General features: G+C 47.3%; 1 protein-coding gene across 1 annotated transcript in view; it reads right to left on the bottom strand.

Moving 5' to 3' along the window:
• Rnf213 (ring finger protein 213) overlaps positions 1–19,218 on the bottom strand; it is a 92,722-nt gene that overhangs the window by 6,875 nt on the left and 66,629 nt on the right. Inside the window, exons 42-59 of the mRNA XM_013147143.3 lie at positions 18,822–18,942; positions 16,999–17,099; positions 16,710–16,892; positions 16,114–16,283; positions 15,925–16,024; positions 14,143–14,254; positions 13,147–13,360; positions 12,823–13,013; positions 11,924–12,046; positions 11,012–11,122; positions 10,239–10,478; positions 9,436–9,517; positions 8,172–8,206; positions 6,317–6,411; positions 4,605–4,764; positions 3,777–3,957; positions 2,577–2,680; positions 1,837–2,088 (exon numbers count right to left, since the gene is read on the bottom strand). Coding sequence (XP_013002597.1) covers positions 1,837–2,088; positions 2,577–2,680; positions 3,777–3,957; positions 4,605–4,764; positions 6,317–6,411; positions 8,172–8,206; positions 9,436–9,517; positions 10,239–10,478; positions 11,012–11,122; positions 11,924–12,046; positions 12,823–13,013; positions 13,147–13,360; positions 14,143–14,254; positions 15,925–16,024; positions 16,114–16,283; positions 16,710–16,892; positions 16,999–17,099; positions 18,822–18,942 — 2,575 coding nt within the window. The remainder of the gene's footprint in view (positions 1–1,836; positions 2,089–2,576; positions 2,681–3,776; positions 3,958–4,604; positions 4,765–6,316; positions 6,412–8,171; positions 8,207–9,435; positions 9,518–10,238; positions 10,479–11,011; positions 11,123–11,923; positions 12,047–12,822; positions 13,014–13,146; positions 13,361–14,142; positions 14,255–15,924; positions 16,025–16,113; positions 16,284–16,709; positions 16,893–16,998; positions 17,100–18,821; positions 18,943–19,218) is intronic.

Raw genomic sequence — 19,218 nt, 5'->3', positions numbered from 1 at the left:
TGCCTAGGGTCAAGTCCTGCCCTCCAGCAGTTGGTGATGCAAATGTGTGCACCAACACCCAGAGTGAGAGACAACAGCCTGACCCCTATTTCTCCCCATGCACAAAAACCAACTCAAGAGGGACCAAAGACCTCAGTGTAAGTCCTGAAACTTTGAACTCGTTGGAAGAAAACATAGGGGAGGTACTTTGAATGGTGGTACTGGCACTGATTTTCTGCTCAGGACTTCAAAAGAACAGGAAACAAAAGAGACAAACTACAGATTGAGAACAGATTTACCCACACACCAACTGACAGAGAATTAGTAGCCACATACATAAGAAATTTTAAAAATTTAACAAAATGACAAGTAATCTCATAAAAACTGGAAATTGTCTGAATAGATACTTTTCAAAAGAAGAAATACACATGGCCAAAAAAAAAAAACTGTACGTAAAAGAATGTTCAGTATCAATAGGCTCTCAGGGAACTGCAGATCAGAGCCATAGTAAGTCACTATCTCATCCTCACTGGAATGGCTATTGGAACAAAAACAGAAAAAACAAATGCTAGGAAGGATGGAGAGAAAAAGGAATATAAATGAGTACAGTTATTTGAGAGAACATAGAGAGAGTCCTTAAAAACAAACAAAAAACAACAAGCAAACCTACTCTACGATACGGCTACGTGTCTCCATGTATACATGGAAAGCACATGAACTGAGCACACGCAATAGACAATGCGTGCCATAGTACTGTGGCATCATCCATAGATGTGAGCTTTGGGGCCAGCTGAGGCATTCACAAATAGATGAATGGGTAAAGAACACACAGCCACACAGTTTAGTCACAAAGGATGAGGTCCCCTAATGGAACCAGAAGACACTATGTGAAGTGAAATAAGCCAGACACAGACAGACAAATACCACCTGTTCAGTCTCATGACTTTTTTTTAGTCAGTCTGAAATGAGGATAGTGAGCCAGAGTGGTAGAGGGTTGTTGGATTTGACTAGTACATGCTGTCACACTGAGCTGCAATAACATGCATGATGTGTATGAACAGCAAAGTGAACTTGAAGAAAGAGAAGAAGAAATTGCATCTTGGGCCCACGGGGCTGGCTGGCTGTGGCAAGAAGCTGCGAGAACTCCAAGAGGTCACGTAGTGGTGACTGCTATAATTGTTGGACACTGCTCTGAGACCTAGCATCTCAGCATCCTCAGCTGAATAGAACTGGGCGTCTCAGTGAGTGGCCACTGTGCGTACCACAAATGACCACATCAGTCTTGCTTCTTGCTAGCTGCAAATACTGGTCCATGAAGGGAAATAATGAGCACATCTATCTCAGGCAATCAAGAGTTTTCGCGAGTGAAAGTCAGCAGTGTGCATTTCCAGGCTGAAGAGCCTTGGTTGCCACAATCCATGGCCCCTCACCCCACTGCCCCTCGCAGCCAGCACACGTTCTCTCTCATCTGCAGCCTGCACTGCCAAGATGGTGTAGAAACATGGAAGAGATTTGGTCTGATTTTGGCTACTCATTTCTCACTGAACTCCGGCCACTCAGCAGATGGGTGGTGGCCAGCTGCGCTAAGCTCTGGGGACGAGCTGTGAGCTTTGTTTCCTTGCTGAGCGTGACCAGGAAGTTTCCTCCTGGCCATTGAGCTCTTTACAAGTACCTGCTGACCAGGTATGCGTGCATGCTCCACCTGTAACTTTATGCTTGATGGGTCTGAGAACCGCCACACTCTCCCTGAGTCTCTTCCACCTGTGTGCTCTTCAGAACCCGGCCATGGAAGGGTCGGTGAGAGTTCTACCCCTAGGAAAAATGGTTCTGAGCAAGAGCACAGGGAGGCCCACGTACCCTCTGCAGGAAATGCCAGAGCACGGGCAGTGTCTCTTGGCCATTCTTCTGCTCCACAACGTGCTGGAGGTACTCAACTGTGACCTTCTTCCTGCAGCTCCAGATCTTGGAGCAGTGGACCACACTCTGCTGGGGCAGGTGGGAGAGGAAGGTCGCCGGGTCATTGTATATGACTCTGGCCACAGGGCTGGAGGCGATGCGTTCATCTTTGCTGATGAGAGTAGTCACGGAGCAGAGGGTTTTATCGAGACACTAGATGAAGAAAAAGACACAACAGTCTGAAGAGAGTCGGTGCTACAGACTGGTACCTCGCGCTCCTGCAGTCTGCCTGCAGGCCATGGAATCTTCGAGTTTGTCATCATTTGAGTGTTCCTTGTTTGTAAATGATTGACCTCTCCACTTGGAGGTCCGTATTTCATTGCCTTTCTTTTGTTTGTGGTTAGTTATCCCAGTGATGTCTAGGAGTAATGAATCTGATCTCAGTGCTTCTCTTGCGGGTTCCTACAAGACAGTTTCCATCTCTACGTGATCTTCTAAAGAATTAACAGAGAGGAAAGGAAACTGCTTCTCATACTTTAAGGATTCCTGGACAGTTCTTTGGCTTGATTTGTGACCAGCCACAGGAGGAGCACTTGAGAATAGCAGGAGGTGAGGTGACCCTATGTGGGTCTCTAGAAGCTTCCTGTGGTCAAGAGAGCTTAGCAGATGTGAGAGAGGGGAGCCAGACCGAGGTTACTCACCTCTAGCTCAGGCAAGAGAAGAAGTTGCATGTATTTTTCCCAGTTGTTTCTCTGCTCTTTGGTTGATAACTGCCCATCAAAATTTAAAGTCCCTACAAAGAAATCTGAAATATACAGGTTACCCAAGGAATAAAAACCACAGCAGTTTGCATAAAGGAAACAGTAAATAAATGTCAGTAAAAGTACTGCTCCCTTTGTGGTTACACGTTCTAAAGTCAGCCTGACTTCCTATCACACCAACAACCTATGGAGGAGGCCTTCGGCCCATGTTAGGTATAATCTTAAAGCAACTCAGAACAGAATCACCAAGGACAGCGACAGTGACCCACACCATCTGCCCTCTTGCTGTTGGCCTGCCTCCTGGGGGACCTGTGGCAGCAATGTGGATCCACCGCAGGTGGGAGTCTCAGGAACTCCTTCCCAATGAGCCTGCCAGAGCTAAGTGGGAAATCACCTCCTTCACTAAAATCTTACACATTCTGGGAATGGAAACTACATACTAATAATGGCTTCTGGCAAAGAAGTCCCCGAAGTGGAGACAGTCTCTGGTCCTGAGCGAAACTTTTTATTGCTTTATTATCAGGGCCTTCCCCTTGAGCTATGATCCCAACCACCCCCAACTTTTAATTCTCAGACACGTTCTTGCTAGATTGCCCAGGTCTAGCTTGAACCTGGAATCATCCTGCCTCAGCCTCCCAGAGTGCTGGAATTATAGACATACACCATCTGCCTGGTTTATCATTGTCCTTACAGTGCTGACTTAAAGAAAATCTCTCTGAACACCACCATTCAGAACCATTTACAAAGTTATCTCGCAGTCCTTTTTGTTCTACATGGACTCAAATGTTCAAAATAGAAAAACCAGCTGAGGGAACGTTTTGTAGCCGGATTTTTCTCACTTAGTAAACTGCAGACATGTGAACATATTCCATCAGCAAAAACAACGATGTATTCAGGAAAGCAGAGAGTGGGTCCTGACACACACTGCCTGCTTGTGCCCTGTACAGTGGGCCAACCCTGTGTCCTTGCCCCGATACCGCAGGTCGTAGCTGGGCACATAAAGGAACACAGCAGCCCCTCCACCCTCCGCAAGGAGAGTCCTCTCGGGTTTCCCATGCCCATGGATCTGACTTGCTCTGGAGCCATGAGAAGTGGCCCCAGCCCACTGTCGGCCGGCCCGGAGCTTGCTGGTTTCCTTACTCTGGCCAGGGAGAGGCCTCTGCTCTTGGAGAAGCCTGCGCAGCACCAGGTGCACCACAAGGCTGGTCTCGTCCGCATTCTTCCCGAGCATCTTGGTCAACTGCTCCAGATTCCTTTGGATGTGCTGGTGCAGGAAAGCTATTGGGTTACTCACTGGAGGCCTAATGATGTTCCCTAGAGCCTGCGGGGCAAGCGAACAAAGCAATATACGTGGATGAGAAGGTAGCCCAGCAGAGACCCCCACAAGTGCACGCTGACCCCGAGCTGAAGTGTGGTTTATGGTAGAGGTCATGCAGTGGTCTACCCATGCCATAAACAGCAGCTGCTGCCGGCTTGCTGCTGGCTTTGCCGTTAACCAAGTTTCACCCTTGGCTTAGTGTTCAGGTGGGGACAATGCAGTGCACTCCTGCTTCTTCCCCTATGGCCTTGAAGGCGTGGGGGACACTGGGCCCCACCAACTTCTCCACACCCAGTGTGCACCTAGGTTACGGTGCTGCATCCTCCAGGTGGGTTCTATGATCTGTTCACAGCACCTGTGTGCATGTACTCAGATGTCACACTATAAATATGTGCAACAGTCTGTGTCACTTAAAAATGAAACACTTCAAAAATTAAAAAATAAAGTGAATTTTATGTAATCTGACAAGGAGCTCCCACATTCCATCACACGCCACTGTGGAGAAAGTTAGAAAATAGGAATGCTGTGTTATTTATGGATTAGGTATACAGACAGAGTCAAAATCCAAAGGCAGTGACTGGGACCCTTTAGACAAAGGGCCAAAAAGCATAGAAGGTTCTTACAGAAACACAGGGCTCTGGGAGTGATACCTGGGGACCTTGGGCAGCTCCCAGGAGCAACGCCAAGTGGGTGAGCAGCCGGAGGAGAACGAAGATGGCTGGGGACAGCGCACGGTCAGGGGCCACGGCCGCATCCCTGGGCTGTGGGTTTCCCAGCACGTGGCCGCTCTGCGTTCTGTCAGTGTTTGGTCTGGAAAAAACGAGAGAAGACATGTAAAGATTCTGTCTCCAGTTCTGAAGGGAACAATATAAAAAGCACGTCTTATTCTGTATCTCTAGACCGCCTGCCTACGGGTCCTCTTCTTTAGACTCACCTTTCTGGCTGACCAGGTTCTGAAAGGGTCTTGGTGTAAAGTGGTGACTGGTGGTGATGGCAGTGTGTCAGCTATACCTACTCCTGTCTCAGATCAGCTAGGGTTGGGGACATATGCATCCACGTGGGGGATGTCCACACTCATCTTCACAAGTCAAAAGGTCTGGCAAAACCTTCTCTTCCCTCTTTTTCTTTCTTTTTGACAAGATATTATTATAAAGTCCAGGCTGGACTCAAACTCTTGATCCTCCTGCGTCAGCCTCCCGAACATTGGAATTACAGAAATATAACACCACACCGTCAAAATTGTATCATGAGCAGAGAGGTGATGCAGTATGACACATGGAGCTACAGAAATATTAGTGATCCAAGGGAATCCTAACAGTTTATGGAGATAACAGGCTGCATTTTTCTTTTTTTGCAGTATTGGAAATGGAATTCAGGGTTTTCTCATGAACTACATACCTCACCTTTAAAAAAAAATTGAGACAGAGACTCAAAGTTCCTATTTCTCCCAGGCTGCCTTAGTCTCCCAGGGTGCTGTGATTACAAGCATGCACCACCATACCCAGCAAGGCTGGGATATGTTAAGCTTTGCTGGTATCACAGAAGTTGGAGGTTTGGTGACACAGGTAGGGCCTGCCAGCCATCTAAGAGGAACCCCAGTACCACACCCATAGCAGGAGCAAGCAGGGTGCCGGGAGGTGATTTCCATCTAGATTCCTAAGGCTGGCACTGAGGGTCCTCCTATGGATAGGACATACATTCCACCAACAATGAGTCAGAAATATCTGAAAAACCTGCATCTGTGCTGAGCACAGAAAGGCTTTGTTCTTGTCTGTATTCCCTAAACAACACAGCCGAGCAAATATGTGGTCCGCTTTTATGTCGTGTTAGGGTCTTAAAGATCTGGGGACAACCTGAAGCACAGGGGAAGACATGCGTAGGTATGCAAATAGTATGACGCTTTGTGCAATAAGCATGATGTTTTGGGAGAGGGCGGTGTCCTGGAGCCACACCTCACAGATACCGAAGCTTCCTGCTGGGATTGATTATGTGCCCTTCACTCTCCTCAGATTAATAAGAGAACATTGAAGAGTATATAGCCAAGGCACTGTAAACAGACGCCTTGTTTCGGTTCTACAGACCACATGCCAGTCTGCATCAGATGTCAAGTGTCTCTCCATGAGGGAGCCATGGCCACCTGGAAGGCCTAAACAAGAATGCACATGTCATCTGTTTTGCATTCAAGGCCAATGACAGCTGACATAGCTCACTGCTGACCATAGGGACCTTATCACCAAGACCCAGCAGAACACAGCTGTGAGTGTGGCCCTGTAAATGTACAGCTGGCACCGACTTCTTAGCTGATCAGAAACAGCCCCAGAGCCCACAGTGAGAGGCCCAGGAAGGAAAGGAGCTTACGTACTGGATGATGTGAAAGCCAGTGTTGGGTGTGTGATTGAGGCCTCCAACGACAGCGTTGCAGTCCACACAGAAGCTCTCCTCCATCGGCTTGCCACACTGCGGGGAATGGGAGGACAGCGAGACACGGAGGTCAGTGAGGGAGCTGCTACGCATTGACACCTGCTTTGGGATGGCTTCTCCTGGGACGGGCGGACTTTAGGGGACACAAGAGCCTTGGGGACAGGGTAGTCACTAATACAAAGATCATGATGTTTTAAAGATTAAGCATGACTAAGTTTTAACCGCAAAGAGAAGCACTCTATACACAAACATACACGATTCCACTTTCTTTTCTCCTAGTCATGGATTTTTTCCATTCTCCTATGCATCACAGTGCTTCATTACGTAATACCAGGTATAACCATATAAACAGCTTCCTAACAGATTTCTTTACATCCACTGGATTTTATAAAAAAAAAAAACCAAAACCAAAACCAACAAACAACTCAACCATAGATTTATTGCTACCAAAGGCCCATTTTTCAGTCTAATAGTGTCCTGCTGGGTACTGTGAACGCCCTCCCACAACAGACACTGCCTGTCAGAGCATGGATTTAGAGCTAAGAATCCATCCACCTATGTATTAATTTACCTTTCTTTTTTGGGGGGTGGGTGGGACTAGCCATTACATCCAGGCCTGTGCACTGAGCTATAGACCCAGCTCTTTTTTTTGTTACTGGGGATTGAACTCATGACTTAGTGCTTACCAGGCAGGTGCTTATGCTGCTAAGCTAAATCTCTAGCCCATACCCAGCTCTTTTTTTCTTTTTTTGTATTTTTACCGGTACCAGGGATTGAACTCACGACCACGCACTTGCAAGGCAGACGCTTATGCCGCTGAGCTAAATCCCCAGCCCCCCCAGCTCTTTTTAAAAATAGGTTTTATTTTTTGGTACTAGGGAATCAAACTCATGACCTCACACTTGTGAGGTAAGTGCTTGAGTTGCTGAGCTAAATCCCCAGCTTTAAAATTTTTAAAAAATTTATTTATTTACTTATTTAGTCAGTTATTTTTTGGTACTGGGAATTGATCTCAGGACCTTATGCTTGCCAGGCAGGTGCTGTCCACTAATTCCCTGGTCCAAAATTGTTGAGACGGTATTTTTAAGATGCCAACTTGCTCAGGCTGGGTTTAAACATGCAATCCTCCTACCTCAGCCTCCCAGAGTGCTGGAATTATGAGTATGTGTCACCATGACCAGTTAAGAATTTATTTCTATTTCATTTCACAGTTGAGGGAGGAAATCAAGCTCAGAAAGCCTAAGCCTTTATATCAGGATTTCCCTCCAGATCTCCAGCTTATCAAATAACAGGAGTTGGTTCCCTGAAAAACCCATTGTTCAGCAATGGCAGATGGAGGCTGCGGGACATGCTCTGGAATTCAGAGGAAGACTGTGTCTTCCTCCATGGCTCACCCTCCTTAAATGTGTGTGCTTCTCTCTGGTACCAGGCCACATCTCCTGTCTGGCTAGAGTCCAGCTGATGAGAGGCCATTCTATGCTACTGACCCCAGCCAGCATCCTTCTGTGGCCCAGAGGTCCTTTGGCAAGGTCTGAAGACATTCCTGATGTCCCCTGCATGCAGGGGCTACTCTCGTCCTGGTGGGCTGAGTCAGGAGTGCTGCCAGCCACTGGTGGTGTAGCAAGGGACCGTGCTCAGCACCCAGGTGGAAACGCAGGGCTGAAACCTGGAGCACCGCAGCTGTGTAGTGGTAGCACTGCCAGAGCCCCCAGGAGGGAGAGCCCCTCACCCCACCTTGCTCTCAACCCACAAGGATGCACATTTTCTGCACTCCTCCCTCCAATGCCAAGACTCACCTCTCCCACGACGCATGGATGACCGTTGGGACAAGCTGTTGAGAGACAAGGGACACACATTGAACGGGGGCTTCTGACACAGGAAGAGAAGCTGGTGCTCTGCTCTCTGATCCTGACCCAAGTACGATGCACACCAGTGCCTCAGCAGAACCCTCGGACCATGCTGCCAGGTGAGTCGCGGCCGTTTACCCCGGCGCTTGATAAATGTTAGAGAAGAGTGCTTTGATCTAACTTTATAAGTGCAGGGACAAATCAGATTGCAGATTCACGACAGGGATCACTGGGCGACATTGTAGACAGTATTGTGTATTTATCTACCATGGAGCCCTTTTTATTTTTTGAGACAGGGTCTTGCTCACTTTGAAGCCAGGCTCAAACCTACAATCCATCTGCCTGGGCCTCTTGAGTAGCTAAGGTTACAGGCGTGTGCCACCATGTCTGACTGCATCTTTCCATTCTTTTGGCTTTTCTTTTCCTTGAATATGTTTTATCATAACTTTAAAAAGTAGTTCCATGGCTGGGGATTTAGCTCAGCGGCATAAGCCCCTGCCTTGCAAGCAGGTAGCCATGACTTCGATCCCCGGTACCGATAAAAACAAACAAAAAAAAGTAGTTCCAAATAACTATTTTAATCAATGCATCAACAAAATTCACATGAAGTCATGGGTCATATTATTTTATCTTCCATTTCTTCCCTCCCTCCTTCCTTCTTTCCTTCCCTCCCTCTCTTCCTTCCATTTGTGATGCTGGGGATGGAGCCCAGCACCTCCACTCTGAGCTACATTCCCAGCCCTTTCTTATTTTTTGATTTAGGATCTTAGTAAATTGCTGAGGCTGGGCTCAACTTTGGAGTTCTCCCGTGTCAGCCTCTCCGAGTGCTGGGATTACAGGGATACATCACCATGTCTGACTTCAGTTTCACTTTGAGAGCACCACCTTTTGGTCAAAACCTGTTGCACTGTGACTGGCCTTTGAGTGAGCCTTGGAGTAGCAACCCACCCCTCTCCCCAGCCTGCATACTGCAGAGAGCAGAAGGCCAGGCCCAGATTGCCTTCCCATGATGGAGAAGCGGAAAGATTCAAACTGTCTACCCAGCGGAGTGTGGATCCATGCATACTCTGTAGGCTGCCAAAGGCAGGGGCAAAAGTGACTGTGAATTTTCAGGCAGAACCATGGGGAGCCCAGGCCCTATCCAGGCTCTAGTGTGGCTGCACATTGTTCTTCAAAGCTGCAAGGACTGTGCACACCTCTACCCCATACTTACTGTACCACTGGACATTTTCCCGAGCCATCCAGCTCGTGGCCTGGGCCAGCAGGTCTTCAGGCATGGTTGGAAGATAAGCGTTCTGCAAAACCAGAGGCAGAGGCCAGGTGAGTGGGCGTCCTGCCTGACTGTGGAGGCTGACAGACAGGAAGCACACCACTCACTTTTTAAAAGTATTTTTATTCACATGTTTATGGCACATCCTAACTGCATTCATCTGGGGATCTGGAGATTATGTTATATACATTGCACCTGCATCCCTTGCCTTCCCCTTCGCCCCTCACTCTGCTCTCTTCTTCTTCCCCTAGGCCCTCTTACCATTCTCAGAGCCCACCTCCCTGTCTCCTGCCATCTCCCTATTATTTTGCCCTTTAAATGACTGCCACATTGGGCTTCTCGGGTTAGAGAGCCTTCTGATAGTCAGTCTCCTGTGTCTGACTTCTCTCAGCATCATGGTCTCATCTGTGAACTAACTTCTCACTTCTTCTCCACCTCCACAGTGACTTAGGCAGAACGCATGGAGGATGTGTGCGACACAGCAGGAAAGTCCTCATCACCTCAGGCAAAGCAGCGCAGAAAGGCAGAGAGAAAGGCCAGGGATTTAGATCAGTGGCATAGCGCCCGCCTGACAAACATGAGGCTCTGAGTTCGAATCCTAGTACCACCCTCTTCCCCAGAAAAAGAAAGGTAGAGAAAAGCCAGAAGGCAAACAGATTCAACAGTTCTCAAGGTGCAAGCGTGGTCTCTACAGTGACAAAATACTGAATTTTTGCAAGACAGCCACAGCAGTCAGAGCCCAGTACCTGCATGTTGGCTGGTGAGAAGGCCAAATTCCTTAGTGGCTTCAAGACATGGTTCTGTCCACACAGAAGGACGGCTGCAGCATGAATGGCCATTTCTACCACGGTTCCTTCAAGGCTTCTGGTGCCAGGCTCCGTGTGCAGCAGAGGCAGGGCATTGTTCACAAGGAGAGTGGCAAAGTGCTGGGTCTCTGGAGAGAGGAGTTTGCTTTCCTCTATGAATTCGTTTATAGCTTCGCAGTGCTGTCAGGAACACGTTTTTTGCATTAGGTTAAGACTGGGAATTTGAGATTTGCCCTCTGTGACATTTTGATACCAAATATGTAATAAATATTAAGATAAATATGGTTGGTTAAATTACCATCAGCTGAGGGGAAATCTTTCAGAGAAGAATTTTTCATTCAGAAACAATAACCACATACCAAGCCCAACTTTTCATATGGGACTTTGGTAAATATTATATTATGTTCTTGACTTTTATGATGCTTTGGGATACACATAAAATAGTATTTGCATATAACAAGGCCGAAAACCTTTACCCTAGTTGAAAAACAGGGAGCATAATTTGTGTTTGTGACTTTCACTGTATTAAAAAAAGTCCCTCATAGGGGCTGGGGATTTAGCTCAGCGGCATAAGCACCTGCCTTAAAAGCAGGCGGTCGTGAGTTTGATCCCCGGTACCGAGAAAAAGAGAAAAAGAAAAAAAAAAAATTGAAAAACAAAAAAAGTCCCTCCATCGAAAGGTCCTCGAGGAAGCCCTGACAAGGGGCACTCACCTCTGGCTTGGGATGCAGGTCTGCGTTGTGGGAGTAGAACAGAGTCCCCACCTCTCTATATAGAGCCAGCACTAAGTAGACCGCTTGCTGGGACCGTGGGCTCCCACAGGCCTGCAAAGGGATGGGTACCAAGTCAGCAGGGACCAGCCTGGATGTGGTAATGCACACCTGTAATCTCAGCACTCTGGGAGACCACGACAGGAGATGCAGCTCAATGTCAAGGCCCTGGGTTCAGTAGTCAGTACCACTAGTTACAAGTCTATACCCCAGGGCTAGGACCCAGTGTGGTTTGCATGTGAACACGGACTCAGCCTTTAAGCTACCAAGGAGCAGGTCAGTGCCCAGACCGCTGGACTCCTGGACCATGTGCCTCAGGGATCTTCATCTCAGCAGAGAACTCGGGCTGCAAGGGTTACCACACACACTCAGATCAAACTCAGCGTGTGGTGACCACACAGGTGATGACAGAAGAAACAGAGATCAGCATCTGTTCCCTTCCAGGCTGTTTCTCTGGTCTTGGAAACATTTCCTGAACAGAAACAGGCTTTTCTTTTTTCTCCTTCCCCCCAGTGCCAGGGTGAACAGGGACTCAAAGAAGATGGAAGACCATAACAATTTAAAGATAAGAATCCTAAAAACCCTGCATCTTTATCAAAATAAACAGATTGTGATTGTACACAGGACTCAGTGAGCATCTGTTGTATCAGAAACGAATTTTCAGAGGAAGTAACCAATCAGCCCAACACAACTGTCCCCACTCCCTGTTCCAGCTAATGGAATTCTTGACAAACAGTGTCCCTCTCAGCTCTGCTCACTGCTCCTGCGCATCAGCCTGTACCACTGTGCATAATGGAGGCAAGAGGCAGCCTCCAAGAGGGCCACTAGCCTGGCAAGAGGACCTGACCAGCCTACCGTCAGGGCAGTCCCGATGCCCGGAGTCTTGCACTGGAGCATGGCGTGGCCCACAGCATCACGAATGGCCTTGTATTCTTCACCGTACACCAGGTATCCATCCATCTGGTTTAGGTGATCCTTCTGCAATCCCAGGAGGACAGGGGTTAGCCTCAGAGGGGACAGGCAAGGACACTTCATAAGAACTAAAGATGCTCAGTAATGACCATAGGCTGGGAGGTGGTTGAGCTGGGAGCTCCTTGGTGCCAGTGTGGGGCAGGCCACTGCTCACCGGGGGAGAGCAGACTCTACAAGAGGAAGAGCCCAGGGGACACCAATGCTGACTTTCTAATTGGTGGCTTTCTCTACTCACAGCACCACGCCAAAACCAGATGACACAATATGTGTCACCTTTGAATTGCAATTGTTAACATAAAAATGCTACAATTTTTGGTGGTACTCTGTAACCCCAGGGCAGTAAGACCACACTAATTTCTGAGAACCAGGAGAAGAAAGGTGAGAGGGCCTAAAGCCAAACTGGTGCAGTAATGGGTTCTTACTTCTCAGGTCTCCCATTTCTACCTGGCAGAGGTTACAATGACCACCCTGCAAGTGGGGTCACTGTCACTTTGCTCAAAGCAAAGGCTGCACAAAGAATCCTTTTACTGTGTGTCTAATTCGATGAAAAATTAATGCCTACATGAACTCTGCAAGAGAGCAGCAAACCAGGAGCACACACACTCATGTGTATACACATATGCAGGCCTCTCCCTGCCATATGGCAAGATATCTAAACCTGTGCAAAGTACAGGGCACAAATCAGACATACATATGTAGTCTCCATTCGGGAATGGGGAGCCACAGCATGGCAACAGCGTGGCGTCCAGTAGAGTCTCCATGTCCCATGACCCACATCACACCTGGCCCTTGATGACTTCCTTGGGAAACACCCAGCGGCACGGGTGTCCCTGCCTGGAGAAGCACTGCAGGAAATCCAGCCCGCGCTGGCTGGTGAGCTTCCTCATGAGGTACACGCGGTACCAGTCGTTCCCGCTGTTGGTACAGAACCTCTCCACTGTCTGCAGGTAGCGCTGCTGCTCCCCAGTCAGTGCTGAAAGGTAAGGGCAAGCGTGACATGGGGGCTCACCGTGCAGAACACACCCAGGAAAAAGGCGCGGGGAAGCTAGATCGCCTTCAAACAGGTATGCCCCCATACTTCTGAGCTAAGTTAGGAGAAGACATGCCTGAGTCCTCAGAAAGTTCAGTGAGGAAGTCAGAAGCCCTGTCCAGACACAGGCGGACCCTGGCCAATTCCTGCAGGTACTCGACGGAGGCCACAGGGGCAGGTTCCTGGCCAGGCCTTTTAAGGGAGCAAGACTGGAGGAAATTGGCTTCCTCCCTCAGGTAGCTTGGCTCACTGCTCCTGGAGCAGAAGCTGGTCTTCTCTTGCATTGAATCCTAACAAATAGAAAACAAGAAAGCAAAGGATGGAATTTTTCCTAACAGGCAAGCCCTCCCCTTTCTAGAATCACACAGTAGGCTTCCACAGAGATAACAGAAACAAAGAATATGGTAGATCTGAACTTAAATTTTTCTAACCATGGAAAAACTAATATCCCTTTCTATTTAGGGGAAAGGAAAAGAGAAAATTTTGTATCATCCAGTTTGTTTCCTATGTGCTGTAAGTATTTGGGGAATAAAGATTTCCCAATAGGAGCTGGGGATTTAGCTCAGCGGCATAAGCGCCTGTCTTGCAAGCAGGCAGTCGTGAGTTCGATCCCCGGTACCGATAAAAAGACAAAAAAAAAAAAGAAAAGATTTCCCAATGTCCGACAATCGGAAGCATTCACAGTCTTGATGCCTGGTGACAAATCTGTCCACTTCAGTGCTGCCTTCTCATAGGCTCCTGGACGTCCACCTACCCCTGCATCCCACAACAACCACGGCAGCTGCTGAGCAAGGCATGGCCAGGGGATGGCTGTGCAGACACCAGCGCACACGCACACGAGACAAGATAGCTTTGGTGGCACTAGGTGTCACTGTTGGTAGCAGGTGACCAGATGCCACTAAGAAGCTCATGACTGCATACATCATTTCTTAGAGTGAAGGAATGCCACCCCCTCAAAATGGGACGCCTGATCACTGCCCTGACTGAAACAGGACACTCTTGGTTTTTCATGGTGTAAACTATGCTGTAAAGAAATTTGCTAAAGGGACTCAGGAGGTGACAGCCAGCTCACCTCCAGGCAGTTGATGAAGAGCATGTATAGTTCAGTCTTGTCCTCCTGTATGTACGCTTTGCTCGCCAGCAGGGACAGGTAGTCCTGAATGTAATTCTTCACATCCCGAAAGCTGCAGACAGGGAAATACTGTTCCTGGTTTGCTGATGTGGGACTTGCCTCACAAAGGAAAGCGCCTGTCTCTCAGTCTGTAGTCTATCCCCCTGGGTATGTGTAAACATACACTATGTGTGACGACTAAACAGCGGGCCCTGTATCACATGATTCTGTAAAAATACATTCACAGCTACTGGAGTACAAAATCGCATATATTAAATTGGCTGTCCTCAAGATCCTTTCACAGGCTTAACAGTTTGTTTTAAGTAATTGTTGATAACCACAAGGAATTTTTGTTTACATGGGTTATATCTATCAATATTCATGGCATTAGAAATTAAAACTAAAAACCTTTAAAAAATTAACTATTTTTGAGAACAATAATAAACGTTACATAATTTAAATTCATAACATTTTTAGAATTTTGCTTTGCACATTTATTTAATGTCTGGCTTAACAGAAGTTATTTGATTTTCCATGCCTGCTCCTGACTCCTGTCAGCTCTATACTCAATTATATCAATACTGAAATATATGAAGAAATTCTGGTCTTACACATGATGCCGTTAATGTGATATAGTTAGAAAAGGAGAAATTCACTAATTTTCTTGGCAGCTAATTATGGATACTTTACTTTGATGCACCAAGACTTTTTTTTTTGGTACTGGTGATCGAACCCATGAACTCGCACTTGCCAGGCAGGCGCTTATGCTGCTGAGCTAAATCCTGGCCCACTGCACCAAGACTTGGTAAGCGACTATTTCTAAATGCTGCTTTTGGAAGCTGACACTGTTATCAAAGCAGTTTTCACAGTTGATTATATCAAAGCCAAATGGTCAGCCTGGCAATTTAAATGGACATTTTCCCCTGTGCCAAGAGTGAACCCAGGGCCTTATCACATGCTAGACAAACTCTTAAACCTACATCTCTGGCTCCTGGATTTTTCTTTTGTGAGACCAAGCATTGATCATTTGAGGAATTCTGGGGTTTGCTGTGCTAGGCAGATCTTTCAGTGTTGACACATTTTTATTCTACAACATTGATGTCACAACAAATCACCTAAAAAATCTAAGTATGAGGAAGCAACGCAGCTCAAGGTAGAGTTTTCTAATAGTTTAATTTTAGGCACAGGTTGCTTGGCTTCATTTTTGTTTTTTTAGATTGTTTATTTGGCCTCATCTTGAGTGACTTTCTGAGATAGATATCGTCCTCTGGTACTAAGCTGGTGTTTGCTGTGTGAATTTCCTATTTCCGCAAACAACAGGAACTCAAATCAAGGGTCAAGGTTCAGTAAGGGAAACCAACACGCTGGAGGACTCCATGTGCACAGAGGCGTGCAAATTGCTGCTGCGACCATTGCCTCTGTGCTGAGGCCAGTGCTCCCAGGCCTCCACTTTGGGAATGCTACTGTGAATATCATCATGTTGAAAAAGGTAAATACTGTTCTCACTGTTACTTTAAAAATGGAGCTCAGGGACGGTTCTGAGCTCAGGGACGGTTCTTTGGGCCCGGTGTGGAGCTATGTCTGAGCCCAGCCACACCACCGGTTCCCTCCCACCACAGGAGCGCACTCTCCAACTGTACCCTGCTCCTCGTCCTGGGAAGGACAATTGGTGGCCTGGACAAAGGCCTGAGGGGACAAATGACACTAACGCCCTGTGGCAGCCTCTTGGTGAGCTACACCCACCTGTACTTCAGCAGGAGCTTCAGCACCACGGAGCGGATGATGGGGGTCTTGTCCACGACGTCATCAAACGGGGACAGAGATTTTGTGTGCTCACGGTGTCCTGTGGCCAGAAAGAGGGGGCCACGGCTCAGTTGCACATAAGGGGCAGGAAAAGAACTGAGCTCTGGGGACAGGAAGAAACCCACTCACTCTGCGGGACCTCTCTCAGGGTGTCCTTCTGTATGAACAGCAAAGACAGCAAGCTGTCGATCACGCTCTTCTCAGGGGGAGCATTGTCCTTGAAGCACATGGTGGAAACCAAGTCCACAAAAAAGCTGTTGCACAAGCGCCGGAAGTGGGCATGCTTTTCCACGGCCTCCCTGGGGACAGAGGAGAGGCAGTGTCATAGGACCCTACATCTCTCCACACAGAGTAGTCAGAGACCGGGGCAACACTGCAGGTTTAAATAAATCACACATAGGTGAATAGGTTGTCAACGTAACAACAGACAGCATCGGCCTCATCCCTTCCTAGGAATGCTAAAGTCACTTGGCCCAACCAGCAGTACCTTTGTACGTCTAAAACACGTCAAAAGACCCCTCTGTTGGGAGGAGGGAAGGAAAAGTAATCACAGAGGCAGCCGGGCCAGACTAAGAGCCCACACACCTTCAAGGAGAGTACGTGGCTACCAGTGGCTCTTCCAAAGCCCTCTGCAGGGAGTTTCACTGTCAAACTACTGCTAGCAGTGATCACATTTCTGAATGTTATATATGAGACAAGAGGAGTGCTTTGAGAGGGAGCTTTACCTGTGCTCCTGAGAAATGGTTGGAGAGAAGTCATCTGGCAGGGCTGTTCGGCAGTAGGGACAGAGCATCTGTCCAGGGTCCATCCAGGTCCGGAGGCAGGCCAGGCAATACACATGGTCACAGGGCAGGCACACGGGTTCCCACGTATCTCCCAGGCAGATGGGGCACGGGTGAATACCAAACCTGGAACAGGAAAACAGTCATCCCAGAGGCAGAGAGGCTGGCCAGGAGTGATATTCCTAGAAGCCTCGTGTTCTAGCCTCCTCAGGGCCCAGGCTACAGGTCTCACCTGGAAAAGGCATTGTTGGCTTGGTCTTTGCATTGGCGAAGTATGGTCATTACAGCTTCAAAAGGCTTGTACGTCTTCAGGTCCGAGTTCTCCTGGAGACACTGGGGAGAAAGGCGGGGATAGGGAGGTGTGAATACAGGGCAGAGCAGCGGCAGAAGGGTGGCCAGGTAAGGGGTGTCTCCCGGCAGCAGAGGGACAGGCTGAGGACCCCAGAGTTTGGCGGGCTGGCCTGGCGATTGTGACCTGCCTGCCTGAGCCTTCCAAGAGCAGAGATTACAGGTGTATGCCACTATGCCCAGCTGATTTTGGACACTATAAAAATGCCACCCATGTCTTTTGACTTTTTGTCTGATCTTTTCTTTTTAGCTCTACCCCATCTTCATTGTGAGATACTTCAAACTACATAGTAATTTATTATATAGTAATAAAATCACCTTATAAGAGTCTGTGGATAACCTTTAAGAAATCTCAACAATTTTGAAAAACAAAGGAAAAACGGAGAATTTCTACAGATATATCTAGAAATGGAAACACTGACCGGTAGGAAGTAGCCATCTCTAACAGTACAAGGAATAAGTTTAATGATCATGTTTCTGAAAGTTTGTGGGTACACATGGTGCCTTTATGGGTGCTTCGTGTTAAATATTCTATTGTGCATAAGATTAAGTATAAAGAACTCCCTAGTCTTAATCTGCCAAGAATATTTTTTTCCGAATCACTAATTTTATCCAATATTTTGTCTCTACATCTTGAAATGATTGTTTATAAAATTTATGTTTTAAATCATATGCCTATTAACACATAGATTTAAATATTTCAAGCTTTCCCTGAGTCCCCACAATATATCATATTTAGAAATGATGTGTGTGGTTTAATATCTGGGTAAATTTCATTTGTTAATCATTAATCCAATTCAAACAATGGGTAGAGGGTTTAGTTAGATGTTACTCCAAAGATGAGATATAAATGCCCCCAAAGCACATGAAAAGATGCTCAGTGTTATAGCTTGTATCTAGAGGTCCCCCAGAGTATCAGGTGCTCTCAGGTGGAATTTGGAGATGGCTGGATGTAGAGTGTATGATGCTAGTATTAAAGGTGTGTGGTACTAAATTACTTTCACTGATTGGAATTAGTGCACTTCTGGGTGTGGCTAACGGATTTGCTAGAGAGAACCCCACCCTGAGTATGGGTGGCTGGGGTAGAATTTAAATGGACAGAAAAAGGTTGCTGCATCCTGCCTGACCTACCATGGACTGTTTCTCCTGTGTGATGGCCCTCTGCCACGCCACCTTGTCTTGGAGCCAGCTGACTGAGGACTGAAACATCTACAAACTATGAGCCAAAATAAACTTCTCTTGCTTTAATTTTGGGTGTTGGGTATTTTTTCTCAACAATGAAATAAGTTACTAAGAAGCTCAGCATTCTCAGGCATTGTGGAAATGCAAACCAAACCCATGGTAAAATATTCTTTCACATCCATTAGGATGGCCATAAAAAAATAGAAATAACAAGTGTAAAGCAACTGGAACCTTCTACACTACTGGTAGAAATGTACAATGGAGGGGCTGGGGATTTAGCTTAGCGGCATAAGCGCCTGCCTTCAAGCAGGCAGTCGTGAGTTCAATCCCTGGTACCGATAAAAATGAAAAAGACAAAAAAAAAAAAAAAAAAAAAAAAAGAAATGTACAATGGAGTTTGGCATAGTAGGCATTCCTGGATTCCAGCTGCTTGGGAGACTGAAGGAGGAGGATTACCAACTTTGAGGGTCTCTTGGGCAACTTAGTGAAGCCCTGTCTCAAAAAATAAAAAGGACCAGCAGTCACCTTGTTCAGCAAGAAGACATAGGAAGTCACCCGATCGCTCAGCAAAGGTATGTGGTTCTTGGTCTCTAGGAGCACGTGCTCCACAAAGAGGGAAATGGAGAAGATGCGATTCCACTGGGTTCTGTCAAAAGATGAAAGTCGCTTGCTCAGCTGACAGGGGAGACCAGGACATGAGGAACAGAGAGCAGGAGACAGCAGGAGGATGTGACACTGAGGCCAGAGGGAGGAGCATCCACCTGGCTACGTATTGTCACTGATACTCAACTCATGCAAGGCTCTGTGTCCCAGGTTTAGTGCCACAGTGTCCTGCTTGCTAGCCCTGTACCTGGAAAGTCCCTCTTCACTCTAAAGTCCAGCCTGATGATCTGTCCCCTCTCCACCTGCCCTCGAATTCCTG

Source organism: Cavia porcellus, unplaced genomic scaffold, assembly GCF_034190915.1.
Source record: "Cavia porcellus strain 051 isolate PalLab524CR breed Dunkin Hartley unplaced genomic scaffold, mCavPor4.1 scaffold_32, whole genome shotgun sequence".
NCBI classification, from domain to species: Eukaryota; Metazoa; Chordata; class Mammalia; order Rodentia; family Caviidae; genus Cavia; species Cavia porcellus.
The sequence above is the reverse complement of the archived record's forward strand: the minus strand, read 5'-3'. Positions and strand labels throughout refer to the sequence as shown.